Raw genomic sequence first — 20,014 nt, forward strand, 5'->3', positions numbered from 1 at the left:
ATTGCATTTTGGTTGAGGTCCAGATGCAGATCCAGCCTATCAGTGGCATACAACAGATAACATAAACTGTTCAGCCTGGCAGAGTTATGTGCTCTACCGAGTACCGTTCTAGTTACCATGTGAATCGTAAAGTGGGGTTAAGCAATATCCGTCTGTCTGTCTGTCTCCTCAAACGTCAGTTTATGATCAAGCAACAACTTATTTAAATTGATGCTTATTTTAAACACAAATCAGAACATGAATCACAAAAAAACCTGCCGTTTAACAGTAGAGATAGAGACTGCAAAAATATATATATATTTTTTAATCCTGTGCACAGATTTTTTTAAAATATCTGCAAAAAAAAACCTTTATCTCTGAGTTTCTCCTGATCGCACGGAGTGAGATACATTTTGTTTTACTGTCTGCCTGACCACCAGTGAAACAAAATTGAAAATGATTTGAAACAGGAAACTCACTGTTTTTTCATGATGTTATAAAGGACACAAACAACAAGCACGAATAACTAATGTGACGTGCTATATTGGGTGGTGTGATTAACACTGCGTCAACGGCATTAAATTCTGGAATTAATTTATTTATACGACTTTTACAATCTTTATTTTATTTAAATTGAATTATATACTTGAACACTCGAGAAAACAAATCACCTTATCACTTTCAAAACCCTTCCATTTAGTCATACATGTTAAATGTTAAATATGTTAAATTAATGGACATGTTAAATAACGTGGTATATAAGGATGGTACCCCGGTTAAAATAGGTGTACCATATCCCTGTGTCGTAAGAGGCGACCAGGGTTGCATCAGGAAGGGCATCCGGCGTAAAACATGTGCCAAATCACTATGCGGATCATACGGATGATCCGCTGTGGCGACCCCTAACGGGAGCAGCTGAAAGAAGAAGAAGAAGAAGAAGAAGATAAGGATGGTGTAAAAGACTGTTTCAGGAGCGCTAAACTTCCTAATTTTTTTTTTTTTAAACGATCTATAAAACCATTTTTTTATTGAAATTTAAGTATGTACTTCAATACTGCATGGGGTAACATGTTCTATGCACTCTCTAATTTTTTTTGTTTTCATGAATGTTACTTCCAACGACATGAGCTTCTTCACTTTTATGTCGTCCTTCAATTCCGATCCATACTTAGGTCTGAGAGTCACGTGTTGTACTCTTTAGTCCTTCATCAGTCATGTGCTCAGTCACAGAATTTTGTTTTCCTTTTCCGCAAGTTCTCCTTTTTACATGGGCGAGGTGGTGAAGGGGGGTTTCTTTTTACGACTTGATTTTGATTTTGGACATCACAGGTTTTCAGACGTCATCGTGAGAGAAAGAAAACATAAATTACAATTATGGATTTTGGATAGTACAAGAAAAAAAGGCCCCGCTCAGTTTTAGCAATTGCAACTTTGTATTTTTATTGCCGCTGCTCTATTTACTACCTTCATCTGGTGCTGAAACTGTAGGCCAAGCCGTCCGCGTGCGGACATTCTCACCGTCCCCAGCTGAGTATAGTTACACAGGCTGTAACGCAATTGTGTTTTTAATTTCTGCTTCATTTTATTTCGCATTTTAGACAGAAATGTGCTGAATACGTGACATGTAATCGTGTCCGGTTGCAAGCTCGGCCTCGTGCCTGACAGGGTTTGAAGGTATTGCCATATGTGCACAACCTCTCCGAAATGGAGAAAAGCTCGTGAAATATACATCAATACTTTTTGCTTTCACTGGTGACTTTTTCATCAGGTGTTCCTGTTCTCCACAATCGTGTGAAACGAGAAACGTCTTGTATTTTTGACATGTACAAACATACATACATACGTATACATGTACATATATATTTCTTCATTTGGTTGCAACGGGAGCCCTTCTGGGTGATCAACTTGTCTGCCAAGAAAGCAGATCGTAAATTGTTGCAAAATTATATTTTAATAATCTTTTTTTGCCCAACATTCTTATAGTTTATAGGCATGCTGGGGCTCTTTTATTGTCTTTTTCTCCTTAAATTGGCTGACGCTGGGAGTTTTCTCTTCCCTTTGTTGTCAGTGATCATTTTGGTCGATGTGCATGTGGGTGGTTCCACGGGGTGCCCAAGTTGTGATCGGCAGTTTGATATTACGGTGTTATCGTGTACTGTTTTCCCTTCTCTCCGACGAAGGTGTGTGGTTGCCTTGCCAGGGGTTTGATGCGATTTGTTTGTGGAAAGTGAGAACGGAACGAGTAAATTTGACGGTTGTTTACTTTGCAAATGCAGAATGCCATCTGTACGTGTAGAGAATGCGAAAGGAGCAAAAATGAGGGTAAATGGAGTGTGTAAAGAGATGGGGGAGTTTGATGGGAAGGTCTGAACCGTGGCCATTATTATTATTCTTCTTTTTTGGAAGAGATTGTGTGCATTTGCTCACAATGTAATTTGGTTTTACATTTTCATAGCTCACCTCAAAGTAAACTGCTGATTACATTGTGTTAGTGTTCAGAAGCTAACCCTAACCCAAAATAAGGGTAAAGGTGTGCTGTTTTTATTTTACCTTTGTCCAAATCTTAGCCCATTTGTCATTTGTTCACTGACTTTCCCCCTGTCCCCACACCATTCCCCAGCCAAGCTTTTGAGGGTCAAGTAAAAGCTAAACAACAGAACATTGGATGAGGCGCACATAGATCGCCTTGCATCATTAGTAAATGTCAAGTAGATGTTGCCTTCATAACGGTTTCGATGAAAAGTACTGCTGCAATAAGGAAGGCCTTTCGAGTGTCAGATTTGAAGTGGATGGGTGTTATATTTCACACCATCATTTACGTGTCTTAAAATTATGTTACAATGAAGCCTGAGAGACAAAAGATCACGTTCGAGGATAAGGTTATGTAATTGTGTAACTTGCCAGTGTTTCGAAAGTGGTTTTTGCTCACCAGTGATGGATGGCCAAAGTCCTCATGTTACTAACTCCTCAGATGTCATATCTGTGTTTTACGTGGAGCTGTTTGTGCAAATGTGTAAACCTCTGATGCAGTGATTTTTCTTCCCCCACTCAACCCATCTGTCTTCGGCCCTCCTAGGCAGCCACATCCTTTGTGCGGCGGCTGGAGCTGGGTGGGAAGATCTTCGCGGCGCGTGAGACGGACCCCCTGCGAAAGCATATGCATGGCCTGACCGACCTCGTACACTTTCTCGATCGCCTAGCGGATATCCTGGGCGAGGCACCGAGCCCACGGTATACTTGTCACCCAATAACACCCACCATTGTACAACAGTGTTGCTGGTTTAATTGTACCTCCATTTTGGTGTGCCCACACCTGGTTCCGTCTCATGACAGAAATACATCACAGGAAGTGTTTTTGCATGGCTCACTTCGATCCCAGAATTAGGCACACTTTAATTGTGACTTGTGCACATTTGTACTCGCTTCATCTGTGGTTCTAACAGTGATGGCTACCAGCTGAATTATGGATTTACTTCATTGCCTTAATGTGTGTTTCGTTGCGTGACCAGTTTAATTTTGATGAAGTGATTGTTTTCTTTGGATTTGTTTGTTTTTTCCAATCCGGGTAAGGTTTGTGGAGGAACTTTACATGAAGGGTATTAATGTTATGGGCACGGTGTTCATTTATGGGAGTATCTATGTATTATGCAACCAAAATGGTGGCATTCCCATCCCCGTGCATATGTATTAAATAGTTGATGCCTAATTTGGTTCGGAGCAAACCCAGGATTTGGATAAACGAACAAGGAGATGAAAGAGGCAGGGATTCTTCCAATATCCTTCAACTGCCAAATCGATCATCAGTCAGCACGATGAGTATTTCCTGATAATTTGACATATCTGGCCAAAATATCTGGGAGAGAAAGACGTGTGTGTGTGTGTGTGTGTGTGTGTGTGTGTGTGTGTGTGTGTGTGTGTGTGTGTGTGTGTGTGTGTGTGTGTGTGTGTGTGCGCGCGCGCGCGTGTGCGTTTTCTCCCTTTTATTCACTATAAAATGAAAAGGGTGAGGTTCACACCCTCATAATCATCCCCAAACTCCACCCTTGTCTGATTCCTCCCATTCCTTGAAAGCTTCCTTGCTTCTTCCTTCCAATGCTTCATTGGATTTGGGAATACCCCTCATTGGATAGGTGCTAAATCCTATTATGTGGCTGTTCCAAAAAGACTCAGACAACTTTGGTTGTTAATATATTTATGATACAACAATACCCTTTGTTTTATATGATACAGAAACTCATAAAGTTTTGTACATGCCATCATTACACTTCAATGTGAGCTCCGTTTGTCGCGCACAGAACATCAAGGCAGTACATGAGTTCTTGACATATTCAGCTCAGCATGTTTGCTTCCACCAGTGCGCGTACGGCTGTGATCCGAGAACTAAGATCCTGCGGGTTTGCCACCTTGGTGTTGCAGACAACATCTTTGACAAACCCCCACAGAAAAAATAATCAACGGGGGTTATGTCTGGTGATCGTAGGGGCCAGGCGGCTGGTCCGTCTTGGCCAATCCAGCGACCTGGAAAATTTTCATTCAGGACGGCTCAAACAATTAAGGCCCAATGAGGGGGAGTGCCGTCCTGTTGAAAAATTATATTGGGTTTCAGGTCTATATTATATTGGATTGTGTATTATTCTTATATATACCTGATTACCCAATTACCCATTTATATTGGGTATAATTATATTGGGAAAAAAAATCCTTCCAACATGTTCATGTAACTTGTTGAGATCACTCTGTCCTCCGCAAAGAAACAGCAGAAAATAAGGAAAACTTTGAGTTTCTGTTTCATATAAAACAATGGGTATCATTGTATAATTTGTGGTACTAAATATATTTACAACCAAAGTTTTCAAGGTCTTTTTGGAACACCCTGTATAGTTGCGCTCTTATCTACACTAATAAATGTCAGTGTGTATGCGTATGTGTCTCCTCCGTAACTCCAAAACCATGAAACATAGCAGCCTGAAACTTTGCATGCATATTAAGAAAATTCCGAGGAAGTGCAAGAGTGAAAATTGTGTTTAGGTTCATTTAAACACCCCTTTTAAAGATAATTAGCACCCTTATTTAATTATATCCTTCATCAGGCACATCCTCGGCCTCCTCACTCTCTATGAGGTTTTAAGGTGTATCCTGGGTTACCTCGCTAGGGTCTGAAGTCACCATATTTTTTGGCCTGCTCAACCAGGTCTTGACTTGGAACAGGCTGCAACAATTTCTTCACGATAAAGTTTTTTTTTTTTTCACTTTCCTCATTCATATCATCGAATGCCTGATCATCATAGCTATGGATTGCTGGGTAGATTGCAATGCTTATAAACGCCCGGTGACGTCAGCGTTCATGGCTTTATTTCATTTCCGCATGTGTCATAACCTCGAGAATTTCTTAAACTAAGCCGAATTACAAAATCTAAGCTCCAGAATTGAACTTAGCAGCAGTTCTGACTCCTAAAAAAAGTGTTCATTTGTCCAATTCAGATATATTTGACATCTCGGCGTCTCTGGGAGGTGTGTGCTTAATCTGACAGATAGGCGATGCTCATTGCTTCCCAAGGCAGCCATTCCTTATCAACCATTTTGTTGGAGTGGTTAAGCCAATTTATGAGTCCTCTCCAAGCTGCTTGGTTGTTCATTTTGGTAAAAGTACCCATACTTTCAATCTAACATCGATTAGATGTACGTTTCCGTCTTTTTTGGGTCCCGCGGTGCCCTGCCTCGGGGTGCCTCGGGAGGTGTCTCATCTGCGGAAAATGTGAAATTTTATTTTTCAGGACATCATCTTCTTTTACCTTTTTATGCAATCTCCTTTTATAACCCACCCCTCACTTTGACATCGATACCTATAAAAAAACAATAAAGTCCCTCCGACCTCGTGTTCTCCACGTTTGTTCAAGCTGTGAAGGCAAAGACTGACATTTTGTGTTCTGTGGCTTGATATATTTTTGAAATGAATTTTGCTAATTTCCCACTTGAATTCCTCTTTTATAGAACTGTTTAACCGTAACTCTTTGTGTTTGTCGTTTTTATGTACTATATGTGTGTGCCCATTTGCACGTGTGTGTATGTATATATACTGTATCACCACAACAGCACTTGGAACCAGTATGTGTGCTGTTAGTTGTTCGTTGTTAACTCCATACGCAAGTTTTGGAATGTTGAATGGAATCCTCCCGGAGTGGGCTCAAAGTATCCACCTTCATTTCAGTAAGGGGTTACGATTCATGGACCAAGCTGTGAGGTTTTCTGTTCTCAAAGTTTTGTGCTGAGGGATCTCTTCAGGATTGTTGCTAAGCCTCGGACAGCTTCCAACTGTAGTTCGTTTAAAATAATATTCCCAGGGATGGTTTTTAATATCTCTGTGAGGTTCTTCATCATCAATCCCATAGCTCAAACTATCACTGGTACAATTTTGGCATTCTTCAGCTTCCATGATCTTTTTGCTTCATTCTTGAGATCTTGGTATTCAGTCATTTTCTTGATTTCTGCATCGTTATTCCAAAATTACTGGTATTAACACCCCAATTAGCAACACCTTCTTCTCTTATTGTACCTAAGTATGATATCTGGTTGCAACACTTTGTTTTTGATGTTCACACCCGATGGGGTCATGAGGTCGTACGTTAGCGATACTTCCATGTTTTCAGTGATTGCTTTTGGTTCACATTCCCACAAATTGGAAAGATATCACGTGCTTTTGACATGGTCCCTCGACATATCGCGTGCTTTTGACACGGTCTGGCACCCTGCCCTGCCCATCAAACTCTCTTCCTTTGGTATCCAAGGCCATCTCCACTCATGGCTGATAGACGTCCTCTCCTGTCGCAGTCACTGTGTGGCCCAAAATGGAGTTCTTTGATCCCCTCTTCCTGTCCAGGCTGGAGTTCCTCAAGGCAGCATTCTGGGCCCTGTTCTTTTTCTGGTTTTCATCAATAATCTCTCTGACTCTGGAAAATACTCTTTATCTCTTTGCTTATGACTCCACCCTCTGCCATACAATCTGTCATCCTTCAGACTGGCAAGCAGCAGCTTCGTTGCTCTCTGCAAATGTGGATAAAATCACAAACTGGTCCAACACTTGAAACATGTCTTTCAATCCGGACAAATATTACACTCTCACTATGTCTCTCTGAAAGGACCGTTTCGACCCCCCCCCCACCACCCCCATCTATTTTCTCAACAATCCTCTGAAAGAAATCCTTTCATTCAAGCTTCTGGGTCTCACAATCTGCCATGACGTTTCCTGAGGTCAGGTCAGGTATGGGAGCATGTGCCAGAACAGCACGTCGCTGCGTCCACTTTCCGCCGGTACTCCAGGGGCCTCCGTCTGGCCATCCCCCAGGCAGATGCCAGGCCCATCCCCATCTCCTTGAGATGATGGTCAACCTGTTGCAACCATGAGGCACGTGGTCGACCCACTGGCCTCCTCCACTCATGAGACTCCCTCGCTGAGAGAATCTGGTGAGCAGGATCAGAGTCAGGAAAATGAGCCACATGTCCATACAGCCTCAACTGACGCTCACGGACTATGCAGGTAACAAATCCAATCCGAGTCTCTCTCAGCAACCGCTCGTTGGACACAAAATCCGACCAGCGATAGCCAAGGATTCTCCGAAGAGACCTGGTACCAAAGGAATTAAGTCTCCGTCTCAGATCCTTGGTCAGAGTCCAAGTCTCGCACCCATAGAGCAAGACTGGAAGTACCAAGGACCTGAAGACTCGGACTTTCATCCTCCCGCACAGGTACCGGCAGTGCCACACCCCATGATCCAGTGAATCCATGACTCCCCAGGCCCGACCCAGACGTCTATTGACCTCTGACTCGCAGCCAGCAGAGACATGAATATCACTGCCAAGGTAAGTGAATCTCTCCACGACCTCAACATCCTCACCACAAACAGACACAGACAGGACAGCAGCATCCAAGACGTCACCGAAAGCCTGGATCTTAGTTTTGACCCAAGAAACCCGTAATCCCAATGGCTCCGACTCCTCATTCAGCACCTCGAGGGCCCCCAAGAGGATGTCTAAAGTCTCCGCAAAGATGATTGCATCATCTGCAAAGTCAAGGTCCGAGATCTTGACATTCCCAAATGACGCACCGCAACTTGATCTCTCCGACATCCTCCCTAGAATCCAGTCCATACAAGTGCTGAAAAGTGTGGGGGCCAGTACACATCCCTGACGAACTCTAGTAACAACTGGAAATAAGTCAGAGATGGTACCACCACACTTCACAGCACTCTCAGTACCAGAGTAGAGTTCAGACATCAGATCGATCAGTTTTGGTGGCACCCCACGAAGACCAAGAATCCTCCAGAGGAGATCCCGATTCACTGAATCGAACGCTTTACAGAGATCAACATAGGCTGCAAGCAGCCCCTGCCGAAACTCTCGTCTGCGTTCGGTGAGGACACGAAGTGCAAGGATACGGTCAATCGTTGACCTCTTTGGTGTAAAGCCTGACTGCTCTGGACGCTGGTGCTCAAGCAGATGGTGGCGAACCCTATCGAGAATTATCCGAGCAAAGACCTTGCCCGGCACTGAGAGCAGCGTCACCCCTCGGTAGTTGTTGCAGTCTTGGCGATCACCCTTCCCTTTCCAGAGAGGGACAACAAGGCCCCTCTTCCAGTCAGTTGGGATGATGCCTGTGTTCCAGGCAGAGCACAAAACTGCATGCAACAACACGAGTGCAGCATTTCCACCAGCCTTGAGAAGTTCGGCATGGATGCCACAGATCCCTGGAGCTTTGCCCCGTTTCAACTGGTTCACCGCAGCCCGTGTTTCCACAAGCGTAGGTGGACCACAGTTGATTCGAGAGTCAGCAACAGGGATTGTAACACCCTTGACGTTCAACTCGACAGTTGGGGGATCAGCCTGGTACAACCGCTCAAAGTAACCGGCCCAGCGGGCCTTCACTTCAGACTCCTCTGTCAAGAGCCTACCACTCTCTGCTCGAACTGTAGTGCTCCGAGGGATGGGCTTGGATGAACGTAATGCGCGAATTCCCCTGTAGGCGGGACGAGAATCACCTGTCCACAGGTGATGCTCTACCCCCTCACAGATTCCTCGCACATAGGCCTCCTTGTCCACCCTCAGTGCACATACAGTTTTACGCCTCAGCTCCCTGAACAGCTCAGCTCTGCCATTCAGCCTGGCCCTGCGACTCTGGTCAATGGTATCCAGTGTCCCTTGAGAGACAAAATTCTTCTTTGCCCTGCGGTGAGCTCCAAGGCATCCACCGGCAACATCAAGGACGGTGGTCTTGAAGGCGCTCCACAACTCTTCAGGACCCCCCAAAGCACCCAGACCCCCCAAGTGTCCACTCAGCCTGTTCGCAAACTCCTCAGCGACTCTCTCATCCCTGAGCTTGGCAACATCCAGCCTCGGCTGGGATGGTACCATTCTCCAGGATTTAAGGTGCAGCTTTAGAGTTGCTACAACAAGCCTGTGGTCAGTATTGAGGAACTGAGCACTCCGGTAGACCCTGCAGTTCTGGATCATCCTCCAACGACCGTCAATGAGGACATGGTCAATCTCCTTTGCCACACCGCCAGCGTTGGAATACCAAGTCCAGCGATGAGCTTGTGGGCGCTGAAACCATGAACCAGCCACCCTAAGTCCATGACTTCTTGCAAAGTCAAGGAACTTAGTGCTATTCTGGTTCATAGTTCCTGACCCATGGGGACCAACACACACCTCATAACCGTCCCTATCAGTTCCAGTCGATGCATTGAAATCCCCCAAGACTAGAAGTGTATCTCGTCTGGGGCACTGATCAACCACAGACTCGAGTGTGGCGTAGAATGCATCCTTCACGGTGAGATCACTCGCCTCAGTCGGAGCATAAACAGAGACCAGGGAAATGACACCTAAGGAGTGACGAATCCTTAATCTCATAATACGAGTTTCCTGAGAAAGCCACATTTCCAACCTGGCCGCCAAAGGCAGTTGCCAACTGGGAATCGTCCGTCATGCAAAATCCTCTCTCGGCCCACCTGAGCTCCTGACCACTTACAAAGCTTTTGGCCACAGGCTGATGGAGTACTGCTCTCCCCTCTGGGCTGGTGCTCCTGCCTCCCACCTTTCTCGGCTTCACGCTTTGGAAACCAAGGCTTTTCAGATCATTGGTATCTCCCGCAGTGAGGCTGAGTCTTTGGGCCTCTCACGCTCTCACCACAGGCAGGTCAGTGGTCTTTCTGCCTTCTACCGTCTCATCTCCAGTCTCGCCCCGCCTGCTCTGTCTGTGATATGACCCCCCCCCACCCCCCGCCCCATATGTCCACAGGGTGCTCTAGGTCTGCCAGCAACCCCCTTCTGCTAAAACTACCAAAATGAAGAATCATTGCTCACCTTCACTCTTTCATTCCTCTTTTTTCCCGCCTTTGGAATAAACTCCCTCACTCTATTCAATCCCATTCTTCCCTCCAGGCCTTCAACACAACTGTTCACCACCACGTCTTATCTTACCCCAACCAAATCCTCGATGTTTTCTACCCCGTTAATCCACCCCAAACCCAAATCCTTCAAATTCCCTGCTTTCTTTCCTGAAAGTCCCTGTAATGTCCATCCTGTGTACCCCATGTTCCCCACCCTATCCCTCTCCCTTCCACAGATCTCCAAATATCAGTAGAGGATAAATGGGGTTTCTGAGGCAGCCATTCAAATGAATGAGGGAAAGGGGAAAAATTTCTGACCCAAAAGCCCAAAATCGGAGACTGATTTCCTTCCCCTCCCATACAAGCAAATGCAAAATTGAGACTGATTTCCTCCCCCTCCCATACAAGAAAATGTAAAATTGAGACTGATTTTCTCCCCCTCCCATACAAGAAAATGTAAAATTGAGACTGATTTTCTCCCCCTCCCATACAAGCAAATGTAAAATTGAGACTGATTTCCTCCCCCTCCCATACAAGCAAATGTAAAATTGAGACTGATTTTTCTCCCCCCCCCCATACAAGAAAATGTAAAATTGAGACTGACTTCTCCCCCCTCCCATACAAGCAAATGTAAAATTGAGACTGATTTTCTCCCCCTCCCATACAAGAAAATATAAAATTGAGACTGACTGATTAAAGTACTTCTTTCCTTTCATATTTTCATTCCACTCAAAGAGCGAACCAACGAATATTTGTCCATGTTCTACTTTGGAGAATAATTAATTTTCTTATAACATTCATCACCATCGAGTATATTCATAACGATTACTTTGGAACTTAGTTCTTTGTTTAAATGTCTTTGTTGAGCAGAAATGAAATGATAAACTTCTCTCAATGCTCTTTAAAATTAAACTCAAACATTAATACATTATGTACATTCTGTAAGCTGAGTGCAGCTGAAAACAGGAAGCTTGGGAAAAAATTTCCAGAATTACTGAGCTGTTGAAAAACAAGAAAGAGAACAATGAGGCAACTCCAGGCAAAGATCCAACTGACTTCCTCCAACATGGTTTATAAGCCAGGTATTTCTCTTCTGTTTAGCGGTTTTTCATTTTTCTCATCTTGACCAAATGGCAAATGACTGGCACATGAACTATCTTTAATCTGATGAAGAATTTAACCCATCACAATATTGGTAAGTTTGTGTGTGTGGATTGTAAAGTCTGGCTTCCTCTTAGAATGATGGTGAAGCAATTGATTATTAATTAAATCATTATACGACAAATAATTATTGAGTTTTTTTTGAACAGGTTGTCCCCAATAAGAACATCTTTGATAGCTGATGTTGAAAATGACTTATCTGGATTACACGACGAGTGGATTAAAATGAACAACTTTCTTGAAGACATTTATTTGTTTCGGAAAGATTTGAATGGCATTTTTCTTGGCTGGAAAGAAGTTCTCTCACGTCCTTTGATCTCGAATGACCCGAGTCCAAGGTGAGAAATTATCACTTTGTCCCTGTCTCCGTGTGTGTGTGTTTTTTTTTTAATTTATTAATTATTTTCATGTTTATCAACTGGTCTAAAATGGCTGATGCTTCATTAAAACAATTGTTATTTCCAGCCTTCTTTCTACCTAACAGCGATAACAGTCAATTTACTAATTGTGATTGGTCATTTGGAAGAAAACTAATACCTGAACCAAGGATACTTAAAGCCTGAATAATGTGTTTCTCCTTCTCATTCTTCCTACTTTTACCAGATAGACTAATCCCATAATTAAGGGAGTCCAGCAGATCAATATATACTATATCATCCTTATTTTTTATAACCATTGGTTTATCAAAATACTTTGATTCGTCCCTCACAGTTGAACCTTGTTTTCCATCTTTTGTTAGAAGAAACATTAATCTCGGAGTTCGTTTAACAGGGGGTTGAGCAGAATTCAAGAACCTTAATTCATCATTAAATATCAATCCCTTTTCTTGAACAAGATAAAATATTGCTGGTTGTTCTGTTGGAATGAGTCCTGCTTTAGTTTTTGAATCTATGGAATATTCATTGTTTTGGAGAGCATTCACAATATAATCATGGGGTTGATTGATCTCTTTCAGTTGTTGAAATAATCCTTCATCATCATATTTTAATTCTACTAAATGCTCTAATTCTTCCTCCATCATTTGACTGAAATCTTTTAATACTTTAAGTTTTTTAGGAGTATATTCTATTGTGGGAACTGTGGAAGCATCTATAATTTTTTTCTTGGGAAGTTTTTAAAAGTGCTTTAAAAATTTCTCTTGTTTTCTTTCAAATGCTTCTTCACCCGTTAGTTTCTGTCTGCGTTTCTTCTTTATGTCTTCCTGTTGTTTTACAACTTTTGAAACCAGCGTTTGATGTTCCTTGAATCTTCTTGCTCTTTCTTTTGCATCCATTTATTTATTGGAGAATATCATTTAATGAATTGTAAAGATCAACAAGGAAATTTTCCTTTTCTTCATCATTAAAGTAGATGTGTTCAAATAAATCCTTTTCTTCAAATATTTTATCAAATTCTTCATAAACATTAATACGAGTTGTAATTTCTACTTCCCGAATACTTGTATCTCTGCTTTTCACACGTTTGCGTTGAGTTTCTTCATTAACATCAAAACCAAATGATAAAATCTTAACCACATTACCACTTAGATGTTTAATAATTTGTTTCATTCCTTCTGGATTAGTTTCTAATATCCCAAGACCACCAGATTTTAGTTTCTTTAACTCACTCTTACAATGTGAATATTTTGTTGTACCAAGAGAAACCTCCTCAAATATTTGACCTTCATTCCTCAATCGCATATGTTCCTCCACTGAAATTTAGTAATAATCTTCACCTTCTACTTCTCCAGGTCTTATTGCTCTAGTTGGTGTTGATACAATACCAACTACATGGTGCTTTTTAAGCAAATTTACAATATTCTCATTTGTACCATACAAGAACCTTGATTTATGTAAGTTTTTTTTCCAGAAGCAGATTTACCCACAAGATTTATAATAATAGTTGTCATTAATATATGTAATTATTTATAAAATAAAAAATATATCCCTTAATATCTCATTTTGTTTCACAACAATATATTGATATTTTTCAGTCGTGTGCTTCATATAATCCCCAAATTCCTTTTTACTGCATAATGTAGAACAATTGTCTGTCCAAAAATTGTTTATATCTATTGAATTTAACTTGAAAAAAATAAAAGTATTAGCATTGTTTCAGATTGAGTGACGAGGGAGTTGAAAGTATAATTGACTAAGATAAATACAATTACAAGAAGAATGTCTCCCTCTTGTGTAATAGCGATCCATTACCGTTTGGTTTCTCTCATTAACACAATCATCAAAGATAACGAGGTTCTTTTTTGATTTATCCAAATCTTGGGGAGAAGGTATATCATCCGTATTATCACTAAGAATACAAGTTATCGGTTTTGATTTCTTTTTATATCTCTGTGTTTCACAAAATAGTTGTATTATATCTTCAATGTTGTAATCATTTAGTTTGTTTTGAAGTTTAAATAAACCGATTATATCTTCTTTTTGAAGACCAGCATTAAAACCTTGTGAGAGTCGTTGATACTCAGGTTGAAAACTCGACTTTGTGAAACTTATTAAATTATCATAATCCAAAAAGTTGGGAGTAAGGAGCATCTTGAAAAGTAAGCAGGTTTTTCCACACATGCTTGAACCAACTATTAGACTTCTTGATGAATTTGGAAAGTTTTTATGGTTGTTCAATTTAATCTTATTTTCCCAAATGGGTAAAAAATCATTCATTTATATATTTGGAAAACAGGTTATTTAATTTATTATTGGCTTTTGTAGAAACTCGATATTTTATTCTAAGTTTGGGTTTAATTGCAAGATAATCCATTATTTTATTTATACAATATCTTGTGTTGATATTTCCCTGAAAATGGCAATCGTGAATAATATATAACAACAATCCTTTGAACATTTCTCTAATACATTCAGTTTCTTCCATTGTAAGGAAAGGTGTGTTATCACCCTCATACTTTACATTTATTTCTCCAATCAATCTGGCAAAGTAATTCATTTTTGGTATCAATCTAAAATAATTATATTCCTTTTTATCTTTTTTTTTTTCATTAATTAGAAGATAATCACAGAATATGCATTGTTTATCAGCCTTTGACTCTGTGTTTAATCCCACTCCATCACATGCAGGAAAATTCTCAAATTTCTCATCTGGAGAATCAGGGAATTCAAGGGGCTCAAGATGGTATGCTATTCATATTTATAAAGTAAAACTTTGCTTGAACTAAAATTCATCTTCGGTACTTTCATTGCTGCTTTCACAATCATCTATAAAACTACTTTCATAACTACTTGAACACAAACTCTCAGTATCATAACTGTCTTTTGTTCCAACAGAGATACTATCATCACTCACATAATCTTCAAAATCTTCAGTTGAATAATGACTCATTTAATTTGAAGAAAAATCATTACCATCAATATCTACATACTTTTTTCATTGACAGATTCAACGACTACATTTTTTATATTAAAGGTAATTTTAAAATGATCCTTAACTGCGATTGGATGAAATGTCATTTCACCTGATATATTAACATCCTTTATTTCATCAGGATTTACATCTTTTGGGGTTGTTGAAAAAAATACAAATTTCTCCTTGCATATTACAGATGGTCTTGTCTTTTCTTTCCAAAGCTTCATCAATAAGGTTTTTCTTTTTTGATATTTTTTCTTGTTTCATTGCTTTTTCTAGTTTTGAATAAATTGCCAGGAGAGGAGAAACTTTTGTTAGAGCTACTTTAATTGATGTTCTTCCAGATATACTAAAAGCCCTTCCACTGAAGGAAATTGAAGAACTCATTATTCGCCGTAATTGTTTTTATCCAATCATTGTTATATCTATCTTTATTCAATTTTACATCCTCGACATATTTCTCAGTATCTTTTACAAAATGAAGAGGTTGATTGAAACTTGTCTTTCGTGTCTTGATACATTGTATTTATTAAGTGAAAAACGTTGGAGGATAAAATGCTTTTAAGCACAGATTCACCTATAAATTAAATGGAATTTTCATCAAGAAAATTTTATTTTAAGCAAAGTTTTGTTGTATAAATATGGTGAATACAACGTACTGCGATGTTTGTAATCATGAATATAAATGTAAAAAAAACACCTTCAAACCAGCAGACACACATTCAATCTTTTCAGACAAATATCTCCACTTGACCAAGAAACAAAATATTGTGATAGATGTGATCATGATATTCTTTTTAAAAAATTATAATAAACACCTTCAATCACGCAAACACAAGAACAATGAAGAATGGGAAGATGCCACTAAATTCTCCATTGAAAACACTGATGGGGCATTGAAAAGACATAAAAATAAGATTGTTTCACTTTCAAAGACCCTAGACCATCTTCAATCATTGAAGCTGTTGATCTGGTTAAACAAAGTATTGAAAGGATAATTAAAAACACATCAAGTGAAATGAAAACATTTCAGTTTTATATGGGAGTAAAATTGAATATGGTAAGAGAAGGTGATGAAACTACTCCCTATATGAGGACAAACCCTCACTTTATCTCATCATTTCAAGATTTTGTAAGATGTGATGTTTATGATGAACTCCACAGACAAGAACAAGATGTTGATAACACTGTAGTAGGTAGTGGATTTGCTACTACAAAAATAATCTTTTTCGATATACACATCTTAAAATCAGATCCTCTTCAAGCTTCTTCTTATATTGATTTAGCAAAAGATAAAACTTAACAAAGTGGTTTTTTATATTCAAAACAAAGATATATATATTCAAAACAAAAAAATGTTTGCTATGGTCTATTCTTGCTCAGTTACATCCTCCACAATGGAATCCTAAAAGGGTTGAACATTAAAAGAAATACAAGAATACATTCAATGTTGAAGTTTTAAAGTTTCCAATGTCATTGAGAGATATTCCTAAATTTGAGAAAATTAATAATCTATCTGTTCATGTATATGAATTACTGGATACAAACAAAGTTCAGATATGAAATATTTCAAACAACTATAAAAATGATGATACACACATTGACCTTCTCGACTTTACTTCAAAGGAAAAATCACATTATGCTTTCATCAAAAATTTCTCAAGATTAGCCAAATCACTATACAAGAGAAAATGTAAAACGTATCCTTGTGAGAGATGTCTCAACTCCTTTCATACAAAAGAATGATTAAATCAACATTCGAAATATTGTGGTAATCATAAATCAACTGGAATCAATTTACCAAAAGCAGGTTCAAACATATCATTCAAAGATTTTAACAAATCTATAAAACATCTGTTTGTGATATATACTAATTTTAAAAGTACTGTATCCTTGAAAAGATAGATACTGTTTCTCCAAATTCAAATAAATCGTACACAAATAAGTATCAAAAACATACTCCTTGTGGTTTCTGTTATTATATAAAATAGTCTGTTGGTGATGAATACAACAAGTTAGAACTTTATAAAGGAGAAGATGCCTCAGAGGAGTTTGTAAGATGATTGGAAAAAGACTTCATAAGACTAAGAGAAATAATGGTTAAAACCTATAAACCAATGTCATTAACAAAGGGAGAGAAAAAGGAATTTAGAAAGAACAGTATCTGTCATATTTGTGAGGAGAAAATTGAGGGAAAGTTCAAGGTTAGGGATCACTGTCATCTTACTGGTAAAGAAAGAGGTCCAGCTCATTCCCGTTGTAATCTTAATTACAAACCTCCAAACTTTATTCCTGTCTTTCTTCACAACAACGCTCAATATGACACACATCTATTTATAAATGAACTTTCAAAGACATCTGGAGATATTTTTGCCATTCCTAACAGATCAAAAATACATCTCATTCACAAAAACAATTCATACATCCCCCATAACCCATATCAGATTTCTTGACACATACAAGATTATGGCAAGTCCATTATCTAACTTAGCATTAAATATTAAAAACTTACCCAATCTTAAATCACATTTCTCAAATCAAGAAGAGATCTCTTCTCACAAAAGGGAATATATCCCTTGACTATATGGGTTCATTTGAGAAGTTTAAAGAAACACAACTTCCTTCAAGGTAAAGTTTCTCTGGCAAGTTGAATAAAACTCATATTTCCGATAGAGATTATACACAAGCTAAAAAGGTTTGGGAGAAGTTTAATACAAAGAATCTTGGAGAATATGATGATTTGTATCTTAAAACTGATGTATTGTTATTGGCTGATGTGTTTGAAACTTTTTGAACAGTCTGTCATAATAAAAATTATTGTGGATTCGACCCCATTCACTATTACACAGCCCTGGGTTTGGCTTGGAGTGCGATGTTAAAAATGACAAAACAAAATTTGGAATTAATCAGTGATATAGATATACTTTTAATGATAGAGAAGGCTAAAAGAGGAGGAACATCTCAAGTATGTTCCAAGAGATATGCTAAAGCAAATAATAAATATCTTCCTCATTATAATAAGAATGAGGACAACTCTTACCTGATGTGTTATGATGCTAACAATTTGTATGGGTGGGCTATGTCTCAATCTTTCCTATATGGAAAACTTAAATGGGTTAAAGAAAAACATTATGAAAAAGTCTTACAATACATTGTTATCTCCTCTCAAAAAGAATTGGATAAAGCTGAAGTTGGATGTTATTTTGAGGTTGATTTAAAATATCCAGAAGAACTTCATCACAACCATAAAGACCTACCTGTTGCCCCTGATAAAGAAAGTCCAAGAAAAGAATGGTTAAGTGATTACTAACAGTCATTCAATATAAAAGGTAAATCTCCTGAAAAACTACTTACAACATTAAATGATAAAGAAAGTTATGTTTTGCATCAAAGGAACTTGAGACAATATTTATCTGCTGGATTGAGAGTGAGGAAAATTCATCGGATTTTGAAATTTAAACAGTCATTGGTTAAAGAAGTATATTGATTTTAATACAAAAAGGAGAAGAGAAGCAAAAACAGATTTCGAGAAGGACTTTTATAAATTAATGAATTATGCTGTATTTGGAAAGACGATGGAAAATGTTAGGAATTGACAAAACATAACATTTGCTTCATCTTGGAAACAGGCTTCAAAGTTAATTATAGACCAAGTTTTGAATGAGCAGAGGTGTTTTCAGAGAACTTTTGTGCTATTCATTTGAAAAAAGAGAGTATTGAAATGGATAAACCTATTTATTTTGGAACATCAATTGTTGACTTGTCAAAGTCGTTAATGTATGACGATTACGATAATATTTTAAAATCAAAGCATAAGGATAATGTGTCATTGTTGTATATGGATCGGATAGTTTTATATGAGAAATTAAGACAAGTGATGTGTATGAGGATGTGATTGATTATATATATATATATATATATATATATATATATATATATATATATATATATATATATATATATATATATATATATATATATATATATATATATATATATATATATATATATATATATATGATACAAGTAATTACAAGTCAGGTGATGTGTTGTTTTCATCAAAGAATAAAAAGGTTATTGGTAAGTTTAAAGATTAATTGGGTGGGTAGGTCATGAGTGAATTTATAGGATTGAGATCAAAGTCTTATGCTTTTACGTATATTGATAATAATAACATTGAAAGGTGTGATGAGAAGCTTAAGGGAATAAAGAAAAATATAATCAAGGAAACAATAAACTTTAAACATTATTTCAACCGTTTAACCTTAAAGAAGGAAGAGTACAAAAAATGAATACAATAAGAAGTTATTAACATCAATTATATACAGAAGAGATAAATAAGAAAGCATTCAGAGTTTTGATGATAAAAGATATATTTTAGAGAATGGAATCAATCGTCTCCCTTGTTTTTGTAAGTATAAGTGTTAAGATATTTGGTTAGGAATTTTAACAGGCTTCCGCAGTCTTTTTACTGATTTATAAATGAGAGAACCAAGCAATAACCAAACCAAAGAGTGGAGATGTCATCAACCTTGGTCTTTGATTGGGAAACATAAAGAATGTGATAAATATGAAATGTCTTCTTGAAGAAATAACCGGGGTAAAAGTTGATGAAACAAATATGCGGATAAATTTAATTACAAATAAGTTGAAGGATGTAAAGAAAAAAATTAATATCGTTGAATGGACTGAAAACTTTGATGGTTATCAAGTGAACAATGGAGAATTTACTACGATTTCAAAATGATATGTGGCTCAGGAGGTGGTCAAATAAGAGCATAAAGAGAAGTTTATCATTTCATTTCTGCTCAACAAAGACACTTAAACGAAGAACCAAGTTCCAAGTTATTCTTTATGAATATACTCTGGAAATGAATGTGACAAGAAAATTAAGTTATTCGCCAAAGGAGAACATGGACAAATATTTGTTGGTTCGCTCTTTGAGTGGAATGAAAATATGAAAGGAAAGAAGTGCTTTCATCAGTCAGTCTTAATTTTACATTTGCTTGTATGGGAGGGAGAGAAAAACAGTCTCAATTTTACATTTGCTTGTATGGGAGGTGGAGGAAATCAGTCTCCTCTTTTGGGCTTTTGAGGATTGAGTCAGAAAGTTTTTCCCTTTTCCCCCAGTCATTTGAATGACT

General features: G+C 38.3%; 1 protein-coding gene across 1 annotated transcript in view; it reads left to right on the forward strand.

Moving 5' to 3' along the window:
• The window catches only part of PARPBP (PARP1 binding protein), a 266,632-nt gene that overhangs the window by 158,514 nt on the left and 88,104 nt on the right, over nt 1–20,014 (forward strand). The window contains exon 6 of the mRNA XM_085886544.1: nt 3,056–3,210. Coding sequence (XP_085742670.1) covers nt 3,056–3,210 — 155 coding nt within the window. The remainder of the gene's footprint in view (nt 1–3,055; nt 3,211–20,014) is intronic.

This window comes from Eptatretus burgeri, chromosome 6, assembly GCF_056783735.1.
Source record: "Eptatretus burgeri isolate ZD-2024b chromosome 6, Ebu_testis_v1, whole genome shotgun sequence".
In the NCBI taxonomy this organism is placed as follows: Eukaryota; Metazoa; Chordata; class Myxini; order Myxiniformes; family Myxinidae; genus Eptatretus; species Eptatretus burgeri.